This window comes from Schistocerca americana, chromosome 9 (genome assembly GCF_021461395.2).
Source record: "Schistocerca americana isolate TAMUIC-IGC-003095 chromosome 9, iqSchAmer2.1, whole genome shotgun sequence".
Taxonomy (NCBI): domain Eukaryota; kingdom Metazoa; phylum Arthropoda; class Insecta; order Orthoptera; family Acrididae; genus Schistocerca; species Schistocerca americana.
Window position 1 is genome coordinate 152,794,724 of NC_060127.1, and position 14,052 is coordinate 152,808,775.

At 42.4% G+C, this 14,052-nt stretch overlaps 1 protein-coding gene across 1 annotated transcript in view; it reads left to right on the forward strand.

The window, feature by feature from the left end:
* The first annotated feature begins 2,700 nt into the window (after positions 1-2,700).
* LOC124551140 overlaps positions 2,701-14,052 on the forward strand; it is a 56,644-nt gene continuing 45,292 nt past the window's right edge. Inside the window, exon 1 of the mRNA XM_047126102.1 lies at positions 2,701-2,787. Within this exon, the coding sequence (XP_046982058.1) occupies positions 2,745-2,787 (43 nt within the window). The 5' untranslated portion in view covers positions 2,701-2,744. The remainder of the gene's footprint in view (positions 2,788-14,052) is intronic.

A 14,052-nucleotide genomic window follows, 5' to 3' on the forward strand; every position in this document is an offset into this window, starting at 1 on the left:
ACTCGTGAAAAAGTCGTAACGGAAAATCCCCACTTTATCGCTACCTCAGAGATGCTGTGTCCCATCGCTCGTGCGCCGACGATAACACCAAGTTGAAACACACTTAAATCTTGATAGCCTGCCATTGTAGCAGCAGCAACTGATCTAACAACTGCGCCAGACGTTGTCATATACAGGGTGTTACAAAAAGGAACGGCCAAACGTTCAGGAAACATTCAAAAAAATGGCTCTGAGCACTATGGGACTCAACTTCTGAGGTCATTAGTCCCCTAGAACTTAGAACTAGTTAAACCTAAAGACATCACAAACATCATTGCCCGAGGCAGGATTCGAACCTGCGACCGTAGCGGTCCTGCGGTTCCAGACTGCAGCGCCTTTAACCGCACGGCCACTTCGGCCGGCTCAGAAAACATCCCTCACACACAAATAAAGAAAAGATGTTATGTGGACATGTGTCCGGAAACGCTTAATTTCCATGTTAGAGCTCATTTTAGTTTCGTCACTATGTACTGTACTTCCTCGATTCACCGCCAGTTGGCCCAATTGAAGGAAGGTAATGTTGACTTCGGTGCTTGTGTTGACATGCGACTCATTGCTCTACAGTACTAGCATCAAGCACATCAGTACGTAGCATCAACAGGTTAGTGTTCATCACGAACGTGGTTTTGCAGTCAGTGCAATGTTTACAAATGCGGAGTTGGCAGATGCCCATTTGATGTATGGATTAGCACGGGCCAATAGCCGTGGCGCGGCACGTTTGTATCGGGACAGATTTCCAGAACGAAGGTGTCCCGACAGGAAGATATTCGAAGCAATTGATCGGCGTCTTAGGGAGCACGGAACATTCCAGCCTATGACTCACGACTGGGGAAGACCTAGAACGACGAGGACACCTGCAATGGATGAGGCAATTCTTCGTGCAGTTGGCGATAACCCTAATGTCAGCGTCAGAGAAGTTGCTGCTGTACAAGGTAACGTTGACCACGTCACTATATGGAGAGTGCTACGTGAGAACCAGTTGTTTCCGTACCGTGTACAGCGTGTGCAGGCACTATCAGCAGCTGATTGGCCTCCACGGGTACACTTCTGCGAATGATTCATCCAACAATGTGTCAATCCTCATTTCAGTGCAAATGTTCTCTTTACGGATGAGGCTTCATTCCAACGTGATCACATTGTAAATTTTCACAATCAACATGTGTGGGCTGACGAGAATCCGCACGCAATTGTGCAATCACGTCATCAACACAGATTTTCTGTGAACGTTTGGGCAGGCATTGTTGGTGATGTCTTGATTGGGCCCCATGTTATTCCACCTACGCTCAATGGAGCACGTTATCATGATTTCATACGGGATACTCTACCTGTGCTGCTAGAACATGTGCCTTTACGGGTACGACACAACATGTGGTTCATGCACAATGGAGCTCCTGCACATTTCAGTCGAAGTGTTCGTACGCTTCTCAACAACAGATTCGGTGACCGACGGATTGGTAGAGGCGGACCAATTCCATGGCCTCCACGCTCTCCTGACCTCAACCCTCTTGACTTTGATTTATGGGGGCATTTGAAAGCTCTTGTCTACGCAACCCCGGTACCAAATGTAGAGACTCTTCGTGCTCGTATTGTGGACGGCTGTGATACAATACGCCAATTTCCAGGGCTGCATCAGCGCATCAGGGATTCCATGCAACGGAGGGTGGACGCATGTATCCTCGCTAACGAAGGACATTTTGAACATTTCCTGTAACAAAGTGTTTGAAGTCACGCTGGTACGTTCTGTTGCTGTGTGTTTCCATTCGATGATTAATGTGATTTGAAGAGAAGTAATAAAATGAGCTCTAACATGGAAAGTAAGCGTTTCCGGACACATGTCCACATAACATATTTTCTTTCTTTGTGCGTGAGGAATGTTTCCTGAAAGTTTTGCCGTACCTTTTTGCAACATCTTGTATAGGCATTGACGACCGCAGCGTTGTGTTCTACCTGTTTACATATCTCTGTACTTGTATACCCATGGTCCTTCAGTTTATTTTTATTAGCTGCGTATGTTGTCTGTTGATCTTAGCAAAGATTTGGTACATAGGCCTCCACAAAAAAATGGTTCAAATGGCTCTGAGCACTATGGGACTCAACTGCTGTGGTCATAAGTCCCCTAGAACTTAGAACTACTTAAACCTAACTAACCTAAGGACAGCACACAACACCCAGCCATCACGAGGCAGAGAAAATCCCTGACCCCGCCGGGAATCGAACCCGGGAACCCGGGCGTGGGAAGCGAGAACGCTACCGCACGACCACGAGATGCGGGCTAGGCCTCCACAGATAGGGACCAACAGGGGGGCAGTTACATCGAATAGAACAAGGAGTTCAGTGTTTTTATTCATTACAGAATTCTCATACTCTTTTCGAAATGATTTCCCATGACTCTGGTAAACCTCTCGTTTAGCCAATTGGAGCGCGACGTGGGTGAACGCAGTGAAGCTTCCAAATATGGCAATTTTAGAGCCACGCCCCCCCCCCCCCCCCGCCGCAAACTACGGGATAAATTATTTCTGCGGAAGTCCCAGAGTATGCTCGTACGCGCGGGAAGCTCGTTTAGTCTATTCGGGGCGAGTGGCTGTGACGTCACGCTGAGCGAGTCGCAGCGGCAGGAAGGGGCGATATCGGGGCCGGAAGCGGCCGGGGTGATGTCGGGTATCTGGCAGTGCCAGACACGCGGGCGAGCCGTCCAGTCTGCAGACATGAGGCGCGGCCTGTTCGTCGCCACTCTGGCCCACGTCGCAGGTGAGTGCTGCGTTTCCAACTGCCGTGCTCATCTTCAGGAGTACCAATAACTAAACACTTTTGTAAGGTGATGCACAACTACAGCTTTCTTCGCGAAAGACACACACTTTCAGCTACTGTCATAAACGTTATTATATTGCTGCTGGTTCCGGGTTTGTTCTGACACTTGTCAAAAAATTCGTAATACCGTGTTGCATCCTTGTGCGTTACATGTAACTGCCTTAACATTACATTAAGTGGACAAGCGTTATTATTGGCTCAAATGGCTCCGAGCACTATGGGACTCAACATCTTAGGTCGTAAGTCCCCTAGAACTTAGAACTACTTAAACCTAACTAACCTAAGGACATCGCACACACCCATGCCCGAGGCAGGATTCGAACCTGCGACCGTAGCAGTCCCGCGGTTCCGGACTGCAGCGCCAGAACCGCACGGCCACCGCGGCCGGCCGTTATTATTGACATGTAATAACATACCCGATAGTACATTTATTTTATTAGCTAATGCAGCTATAAATGAAAATAAAAAAATGGCATTTTTTCACTCTGCCGTCCACCGAGCCATTTCTATACCACTTTCAACAGAAGAGTTTAATGAGGAGATTAATTTACTTAAAAACATAGCAGTCAATAGTGGACGATATCCTAAAAAAGAAAACTGCAAGAACTACCACGCTCAACACCTCATGCGCTGAAATTAACCGCAAAAAGAAAAAGTTTTTCTATTCCTTTCATAGGATCCATTTCCTATCAGATTCAGCGCATGCTTCGCAACAAATACAACTGCAATGTTGCCTTCTCTACTAATAATAATCTAAAGAGAAACTTCATTCATAATTTGAAATCCATTCGCTCCCCTACAGAAAGTTCTTGCGTTTATAAGATCATCTGCGATACCTGCTCCTCCTGTTATATAGGGCAAACCGGACGTGCTTTCACCATCAGATATAAAGAACATCTTTTGAGAAAGAACGGCACCAGTCCCCTAAATTTGTCCTTCGCCGATCATCTCTTAATTACTGGACACGTGCCTAAAGCCATAGACGATGACAATATTCTCCATACCGAAAAGAAGAGGCGTAGGTTAGATGTTTTAGAGGAATTGGAGATTTTCAAACATCTCTCTCGTCATGACGGCCTCATTCTCAACGAACAGCTGCAGCTGCGAAATAAAAACTTTTTCGACTGCATAAGGCTATTGCTTGATCTTTGATACAGATTTCCTCATGCAGTTTACCGAAATGTTGTTTTCCTCTTACATCTTTGATATTTTCTTGTATGTCATAACTATCGTTTTTTTTACATTACAAAATGTATCTCTGTTTAAAGCTGATAAATATGTAACTTCATCCTATTATTATTAGTGCTTACGTTATGCCTGAATCAGCTTCATCACAATTTCATGAGTCTAATTTTGAATGTACAGTAGCCTAGTTGTTTCTGCGGCTACTAGATGGCGCTCGTAGCAACACCATGTTTACTTGCCCACACTTTGTAACGTGAGCACCTCAGTCTTGTTGAAACCCTTGTTCACTCAAGTGCGAGCAGCCCTTAGCGGCTCGCCATCTTACTTACAACTATTCATGACGTCGCCTTTCCGGCTTAGATCTTTTTTTAATATGTGACTTGTAAGTACTGCATCTTTCTCCAGTCAGTACAAACTTTAATTTTATTAATGTATTATATACCTAATATGTTTTAGAACAGTTAGTCTAATTCTGAAGACGACGCTCATAGTAGCGTCGAAACCTGGTCAATTTTGACTTAATATTTGTGAGCGAGGGCTTATTTGTTCTAATATAAAATAAAGACTGCCTACTGATTTTCACTGTGTCCCTGAGACGAGAGAGAGAAGTAAATTATTTAACGTTATTACCTTTCTACAGATGTAATTTTGAGTGAGGTCAATTTTAAGGCGGCGCCTATGAAAATACAAGTGTTGGTTACTTGTGGATGCAGTTGGGGATAAAAATCGTGGGACAAAACATTCATCTACATCTGTATGGATACTCTGCAAACCATACTTAGGTGCCTGGCAGAGGGTTCATCCAACCATCTTCACAATAAATTTCTATTATTAAAGTCTCGAACAGCGCGCGGAAAAGGGGAACACGTGTATCTTTCCGTGCGAGCTCAGATTTATTATTTTATTATGATGTCCGTTTCTCCCTATGGAGGTCGGTGTCAATAAAATATTTTCTCATTCGGAGGAGAAAGTTGGTGATTTAAATTTCGTGAGAGGATCTCGTGGCAACGAGAAACGCCTTTGTTTTAATTATGTCCACCTCCCCAATCCTGTATCATGTCCGTGAAACTATCTGCCCTATTTCTCGATAATACAAAGCGCGCTGCTCTTCTTTGAACTTTCTCGATGCACTCCGTTAAACCTATCTGGTAAGCCTCGCACACCGTGCAGCGGTACTCCGAAAGAGGACGGACAAGCGTAGTCCTAGACATCTCTTTACTAGATCTGTTGCTCCTTCTAAGTGTTCTGCCAACAAATCGCAGTCCTTGCTTTGGCTTCCCCACAATATTTTCAAAGTGTTCTTTCCAAATCAGCCGGCCGGAGTGGCCGGGTGGTTCTAGGCGCTACACTCTCGAACCGCGCGACCGCTACGATCGCAGGTTCGAATTCTGCCTTGGGCATAGATGTGTGTGATGTCCTTAGGTTAGTTAGGTTTAAGTAGTCCTAAGTCTAGGGGAGCCATTTGAACCATTAATTACCTTGGTTCCTGAAGACGAGTGCGTGGTGCTGGAAAAACATCGGCAACAACTTAATGCTGATGTGTTGAGTATACCTAAACATAGCGACTGCTTGCGGTACATACTTTGTTGTTGTGGTCTTCAGTCCGTAGACAGGTTTGATGCAGATTCCGCGCTCGTCTATGCTGTGTGAGTCTCTTCATCTATTTGACTCTCCTTACCCTACTCAAGGCTTGGTATCCGTATACAGCTTTGAAGTCCCACACTTCATTACCAACCGACGATTTTTGGGTGCCTCAGAACGTGTTCTGTCACCCGATGAATTCTTTTGTAAAGTGTCCAATAAATTACATTATTCCCAATTCAATTAATACAGAAACGTTTATTACAGAACACTCGAGTGAAATTACAGTACTGGCCATTAAAATTGCTACACCACGAAGCTGACGTGCTACAGGCGCGAAATTTAACCGACAGGAAGAAGATGTGATATGCAAATGATTAGCTTTTCAGAGCATTCACACAAGGTTGGCGCCGGTGGCGACACCTACAACGTGCTGACATGAGTAAAGTTTCCAGCCGATTTCTCATACACGAACAGCAGTTGACCGGCGTTGCGTGGTGAAACGTTGTTGTGATGCCTCGTGTAAGGAGGAGAAATGCGTACCATCACGTTTCCGACTTTGATAAAGGTCGGATTGTAGCCTATCGCGATTGCGGTTTATCGTATCGCGACATTGCTGCTCGCGTTGGTCGAGATCCAATGACTGTTAGCAGAATATGGAATCGGTGGGTTCAGGAGGGTAATACGGAACGAGATGCTGGATCCCAAAGGCCCTTTATTACTAGCAGTCGAGATGACAGGCATCTTATCCGCATGGCTGTAACGGATCGTGCAGCCACGTCTCGATCCCTGAGTCAACAGATGGGGATGTTTGCATGACAACAACCATCTGCACGAACATTTCGACGACGTTTGCACCAGCATGGACTATCAGCTCGGAGACCATGGCTGCGGTTACCGTTGACGCTGCATCACAGACAGGAGCGCCTGCGATGGTGTACTCAACGACGAACCTGGATGTACGAATGGCAAAACGTCATTTTTTCGGATGAATCCAGGTTCGGCTTACAGTATCATGATGGTCGCATCCGTGTTTGGTGATATCGCGGTGAACGCACAATGGAAGCCTGTACTCGTCATCGCCATACTGGCGTATCACCCCGTGGGATGGTATGGGGTGTCACTGGTTAAACGTCTCAGTCATCTCTTGTTCACATTGACGGCACTTTGAACAGTGGATTTTACATTCCTAATGTGTTACGACCCGTGGCTCTATCCTTCATTCGATCCCTGCGAAGCCCTACATTTCAGCAGGATAATGCACGACGACATGTTGCAAGTCCTGTATGGGCCTGTCTGGATACAGATAATGTTCGACTGCTGCCCTGGCTAGCACATTCTCTACATCTCTCACCATTTGGAAACGTCTGGTCAATGGTGGCCGAGCAACTGGCTCGTCACAATACGCCAGTCACTACTCTTGATGAACTGTGGTATCGTCTTGAAGCTGCATGGGCAGCTTTACCTGTACACGCCATCCAAGCTCTGTTTGACTGATTGCCCAGGCGTATCAAGGCCGTTATTATGGCCAGAGGTGGCTGTTCTGGGTACTGATTTCTCAGGATCTATGCACTCAAATTTCGTGAAAATGTAGTCACATGTCAGTTCTAGTATAATATGTTTGTCCTATGAATTACCGTTTATCACCGTTTATCATATGCATTTCTTCTTGGTGTAGCAATTTTAATGGCCAGTAGTGTAAAAAAAAAAAAAAAAAAAAAAAAAAAAAAGAAAAAAACCGAATCTATACTCGGTAAGGCACCTTACTGTGTGCGTTGGAGGATACTTAAGATACTGCTGTCTGTCCACCATATTCTGTTGCACCCGTGAATGCGCACGTGTTGTATCATTGTCGGAAAAACACCGTTCTCCTTAATTTCTTTTTTTTTTTAGTCTGTCTTCAGAAATTCGTCTGTAGCATCATATCTCAAATTCTTCGTTTGTCTTCTACTCCGATTTCCCCACAGTACAGGTTTCACTACATTACAGTGCTCTGCTCCAAACGTATATTCTCAGAAATTTCAACCTAAAATTAAGGCTTATGTCTGACACTACCAGACTTCTCTCTGCCGTAAATGTTCTTTTCGCCAGTGCTACTCATTTTTTCATGACCTCCTTGTACCGACTGTCATGGATTATTTTGCTGCCTTTAAATTTTCTTCGTTCCTGCCACTTCTCGTTACTTTCGTCTTTCTTCGATTTACTCTCAGTCCATATTTTGCACTCATTGGACCTATCATTCAGCGTTCAGCAGGTCGTGCAGTTCTTCCTGTCTCTCACTGACGACAGCTATATCGTCAGCGAATCTTGTCAACGATATCCATTCATCCTGAATTTTGATTGCTTTCTTTAGTCTTTCTTTTTCTTTCCGCAATTGATTCTTCGATGTATAGATTGATTATTAGGGACGAAAGACTGCATCCATTTCTTAGACCAACTTTAATCCGAGCAACTCGTTCTTGGTCTCCCACTCTTATTGTTCCCTCTTGGTTCTTGTACATATCGTATATTACCCGTCTTTCCCTATAATATCGAACTTCTTGCAAAATATTACATTGTCGAACGTTTTTTTCCAAATCCACCACACGTATGATTTTTCTTCAGTATTACTTCCATTATCAACCGCAACATCGAAACTGCGTTTCCTAAAGTCAAACTGATTATCGCCTAACACATCCTCAGTTTTCTCTTCCATTCTTCTGTGCACCATTCTTGTCAGCAACTACGTAGGATGCATGAGCTGTTAAGCTGATTGTACAGTAATTCTCGCACTTGTCGGTTCTTGCCATCTACGGAATTGTGTTTTTTTTCTCCGAAAGTATGATGGTATATCGTCAGTCTCATACATACCAATGTTAGTAGTCGTTTTGTTGCCACCCAGTGATTTTAGAAATTTAAGAATCTTATCTATCACTTCTGTCTTATTTGATCTTAAGCCTTCCAAAGCTGTTTTAAATTCTGATTCTAATATTGGATCCCCTATCTCTTCTATATTGGCTACTGTTTTTTCTTCTATCACGTCATCAGACAATTTTCCACCTCGTGGTTGCCTTTAATGCGCTTATTCCACCTATGCACTCTCTTCACTGCACTTAACAGTGGAATTCCCAATGTAATCTTAATGTTACCATCTTTACTTTAATTTCATCGAAGGTTGTTTCGAGTTTTCTACATGATGGGCCTATCCTTTTTCAATTTCTTCACATTTTCAAGCAGTCATTTCACCTTGGCTTTCCTGCACTTCAAATTTATTTCATTCCTAAGTGACTTGTATTTCTTTGTTTCTGAATTTCCTTGAATATTTTTGTACTTCCTTCTTTCGTGGATTAACTGAAGAATTTCTTCTGGTAGCTCTTGTTTCCTAGCAGTTACCGTTATCGTACCTATAATTTTCTTGGCAACTTCTGTGTTTGCCCGTTTTAGATGTGTCCATTCTCTTCAACTGAACTGCCTACCGAGCTATTCATCTTCGTAGTTTCTATAGCCACAGAGAACGTCAAGCATATCTCGTCATTGTTTAGTATTTCCGTATCCCGCTTCTTTTTGCAATGATTCTCCCTGACTAGTCTTAGTCTACAACCTGCTCTTCAGCATTATTAAGTTGTGATCTCAGTCTATATCTGTTTCTGCATACGCCTTACGATCCAGTATCAGATTTCGCAATCTCTGCCTGACCATGATGTAATCTAAGTGGACTGTTCCCGTATTATTCTCATTTTCATAGAGGATAGGAATGTCATCCGCAGATCTTACCATTGATAACTTTTCACCCACAATATTATTCCAACTTCTGAAACTTCCTTTTATTTACTTTATTGCTTACTGAGCATACAACTTTTACAGTGGAACGGAAGCAATGCATCCTTCGCTTACATACTTTTGCAAACGACCGCTTCTCTCTTCATCTTCTGTTATTATTGATAAATATTGTTTCTTATAGTTCTTGTGTGTTATTAGTTTTCCCCTGTAGCGTGTAACTGTTATTCAAAAAATTCCAAATATCTAGCATAGCTTTATTTGGTTCGACAAACTTTATGAAATTGTGTTGATGTCTCTCAGATGTTGCTTCGATAATGAAACCTAACGTCAGAATTTTCTCTGTGCTCTCTTCAGATTTCCTATAGCCAAACTAATCGCTATCTACCAGATACACAGTTCTGTTTTCAATTCTTGAGTGTACTACTCCTGTCAGCAAATCGGGTGTGTGAGCTATGAAGCTGATTGTACGATAGGCCTCGCTTTTATCGGTCCTTGCTAACTTAGGGACTGTGTGGATGATACTTTCCCGAAAGTCTAGAGGTGTATCTAGAGACTAGCGCGAAGTGAATACAAGCGAATGAGAATTATCTCTGGTGTAAACGGTAGGCGTGCGCGAGAGAATTGCATTTGGTCGTGTTCGGTTCGCACTTGTGTTGGTTCGTGTTTCGCTGGTTGTCGGTCTTTTAACGATTACGCAAAGGAATATCCTGTCCTCTCCGCTTCAGCGCTAGCAGTACAGAAACGTCCGCTGTCTTGCCCGCTTCTGTTGTTGACATTATTGACGTGAGTGATAGTGTGTCGGTCAGAACTTGTAATGTTGCAGGTGGGGTGGAGTGGTCTGAAGAGAATGAAGAGAATGTAGATTAGATTTCTAAAACTACCGCAGGACGAAGTAGACTATCATAAGTAAGAATAGACTACGGTAGTTTTACTAGCAGCCCTGGTCACTTAACATCGTATATGCTTTAACTGTACGTTAGGAGTGTTGTACATCTGTCGCGCGTTACCTCATTTCGATCGCTTTGTATGCGTATTTACTAGATTCTCCGAGAAACAGACAGCCTTGAATTACTTAGGATATATAAAGGGCAGCGCAACCTACGGAATATTTTTCTTCTACATAATTATTCTCCTGTCTTTTACTTAAAAATAAACATTATTTATAGCAAAACTGAAACTGCCAATGTTTCATTCTAGTTTTATTGTTGGTTTGCAACGTGTAACTGTGGGATGCGTATAAAAACAAAAACGAATACGGACTTTTTTAAATTTATTTATTTAACCTGATCAGATTAGGGCCATCAGGCCGTCTCTTACATCGGACCAGTGTTCCACACATGCAGCATTTCACACATCAGAATTACAACATGACAATAGATTAAATAAGAAAATTAGATTACTCTAGTGACTATATTAATAAAGAGTAATGACTAAGACCTAATAAAGTAAATGCTGGCAGTATTTTTACAACAGGTGCTATACATACAAATTATGATAAAAGCAATAATAATAACAGTAAAAAAGAAAATCAAATAATAATGATAAACATGAGAAAAATTGGCAATAGTAATGAAGATTGGTGCAGATGTACATTAATATCTTGGTGTGTAAAAATAAATGTTTACTAGTATAGCGAGTTTTGGGGAAGGGAGATTTAAGGAGGGGGAAAGAGGGAAGTAATGAGGTGAAGTGCATTCATGTACAGAGGAAGGCATTACTGTTGCATAAGTAGATACATTAACTGTTTTTTGAAGCCGGACTTGTTTTTAAGTTCTCTAACATAACAAGGGAAGTTATTCCAGAGTCGGGTTCCCGCTACTGTAAAGGACTTGGAGAAGGTGACTGAGCGATGCAGTGGAACAGAGAGAATTTTATTATGATGGGAACGTGTGTTTCTGTCATGTTGTTCTGACATAAGCGTTAAGGACGAGGAGAGATATGAGGGACAGTGTACATTTTTAAGGCAGTAGATGAGACAGAGTGTATGGAAATCTCTGCGTTTGTCTGCATGCAGCCAGGACAATTTTGCATATGCTGGTGAAATGTGATCAAAACGTCGAACGTGGCAGATATATCGGACACCGGCATTCATGACCAGTTCCAGACGTCGCGAATTTTCCTGAGAGAGGCCTTGTACGATAATATCGCTGTAGTCATACGATGTGACAAAACGCATCCTCAAACAAAAACGTTAACTTAAAAAAAAAGACTGCAAACCGGAAACGTATCAGACATCGCTTGAATACTTCGTCACGTTTGTATAAAACATGTTTCTGTTATTCACAAACAATTTTTCACTTGCCAATAACAGGAAACCATTGCCTTTGACCTAGTTGAAGAACATTCAGTTTACAAAATAATGTAGGTACGAGGCGTATTAGGAAATTAAGGTCCGATAAGGCGTGACGTGGAAACCACTGTGAAAATCCGATGAAACTTTGCACAGATGTGTTGGGCAGTGTATTTAGTGTGCCTGTTTATCCCTTCATATCGCTCTTTTCAGTTCTGAGCACAAAGTGATCACGTAGAAAGGCCTAAAACAACAGTGTCTCCCGCCAAGTATGTGGATCTGGTGAGAGATTTCGCCTGAAGCTATGCAGCCCACATAACATAAATGTCATGCGTTTCTTTCTTCAAGACAATTTTAAGCCGCATTCTGCAGAGGCAATAAAGACGCTGCCGCAGGGTTTCCGATGGGAAGTGTTTGATCACCCACAATACAGCCTTAATGGGCTCCCTTCACTTCAAAATGTCTGATGTGATTCACCATGATGGTATTAGGCTTTCGACGAGGGCTTATCGCACGAGTCCAGTTGCTAGTCTATGTGTCGAGGCTGGAGAGCCTGCGCTGTCCATTCGGCGTCTTCTCCTTGTGGTACGGCAAGCATACACCTTTTCACAGCCGGCACTGGAACGTCTCTTTCGACACCGTCCGAAGGCAACAAAGCCGTCTGGCATCCGTGCAAAGGAGAGTCTCGAGTCAGTACACCTGGAGGGCATTAAGGTCCTCCACCAGGGATGGAGTAGGGGATCTCCCTGGCTACTACAACGGCCGAGATTACTTCTTGGTCTGGCTGCTTCCAAGAACTATTGTACCACGGACCACCTTTTCAAAATTAAATTTAATGAGATTTTAGACCGCCATTCAGATTTTATTACTGTTTACACGGATGGGTCTAAACAGGGGGATTTTATGGGCTGCTCTGCTGTGTTTCCCGATATTGTTCCGTACGATAGGGCTCCCAGAGCAGTACGCAGTTTACTATGCAGAACTGTTTGCCATTCTGAAAGCATTAGAGCATATGCGACGACATTGTGGCACGAAATTCATCATAGTGCTCTACACCCTCTTGAACAGACGTACTCAGCAGATCGGATGGTGCAAGAAGTGCAGGACGCACTCGTGCTCTTGCAAAAGCAGGGTAAAGATGTAATTTTCTTCCGGGTTCCACGGCACATAGGGATTCCTGGAAATGAACTTGCAGACGCGGAAGGTCATGCGTCGGTGGGAGGCTCAGTGGCTGGAAGTGAGGGATAATAAGTTGCGAGCGGTGAAGGATTCTATACGACCGTGGCTTACCTCCTTCCGACAACGACGAGCTGAGGAAGTAGCACTTACACGGCTTCGAATAGGTTTAGATTAGATTAGATTAGATTAATACTAGTTCCATGGATCATGAATACGATATTTCGTAATGATGTGGAACGAGTCAAATTTTCCAATACATGACATAATTAAGTTAATTTAACAACATACTTAAGTTAATATAGCAACTTTTTTATTTTTTGTGTTTGTTATTATTTTTATTTTTAATTTTTTAAAATATTTTTTTGTTTTTTTTTCTTAATTTATATCTAAAAATTCCTCTATGGAGTAGAAGGAGTTGTCATTCAGAAATTCTTTTAATTTCTTCTTAAATACTTGTTGGTTATCTGTCAGACTTTTGATACTATTTGGTAAGTGACCAAAGACTTTAGTGCCAGTATAATTCACCCCTTTCTGTGCCAAAGTTAGATTTAATCTTGAATAGTGAAGATCATCCTTTCTCCTAGTATTGTAGTTATGCACACTGCTATTACTTTTGAATTGGGTTTGGTTGTTAATAACAAATTTCGTAAGAGAGTATATATACTGAGAAGCTACTGTGAATATCCCTAGATCCTTAAATAAATGTCTGCAGGATGATCTTGGGTGGACTCCAGCTATTATTCTGATTACACGCTTTTGTGCAATAAATACTTTATTCCTCAGTGATGAATTACCCCAAAATATGATGCCATATGAAAGCAATGAGTAAAAATAGGCGTAGTAAGCTAATTTACTAAGATGTTTATCACCAAAATTTGCAATGACCCTTATTGCATAAGTAGCTGAACTCAAACGTTTCAGCAGATCATCAACGTGTTTCTTCCAATTTAATCTCTCATCAGTGGACACACCTAAAAATTTGGAATATTCTACCTTAGCTATATTCTTCTGATTAAGGTCTATATTTATTAATGGCGTCATACCATTCACTGTACAGAACTGTATGTACTGTGTCTTATCAAAATTCAGTGAGAGTCCGTTTACAAGGAACCACTTAGTAATTTTCTGAAAGACAGTATTGACAATTTCATCAGTTAATTCTTGTTAGTCAGGTGTGATTACTATACTTGTATCATCATCAAAGAGAACTA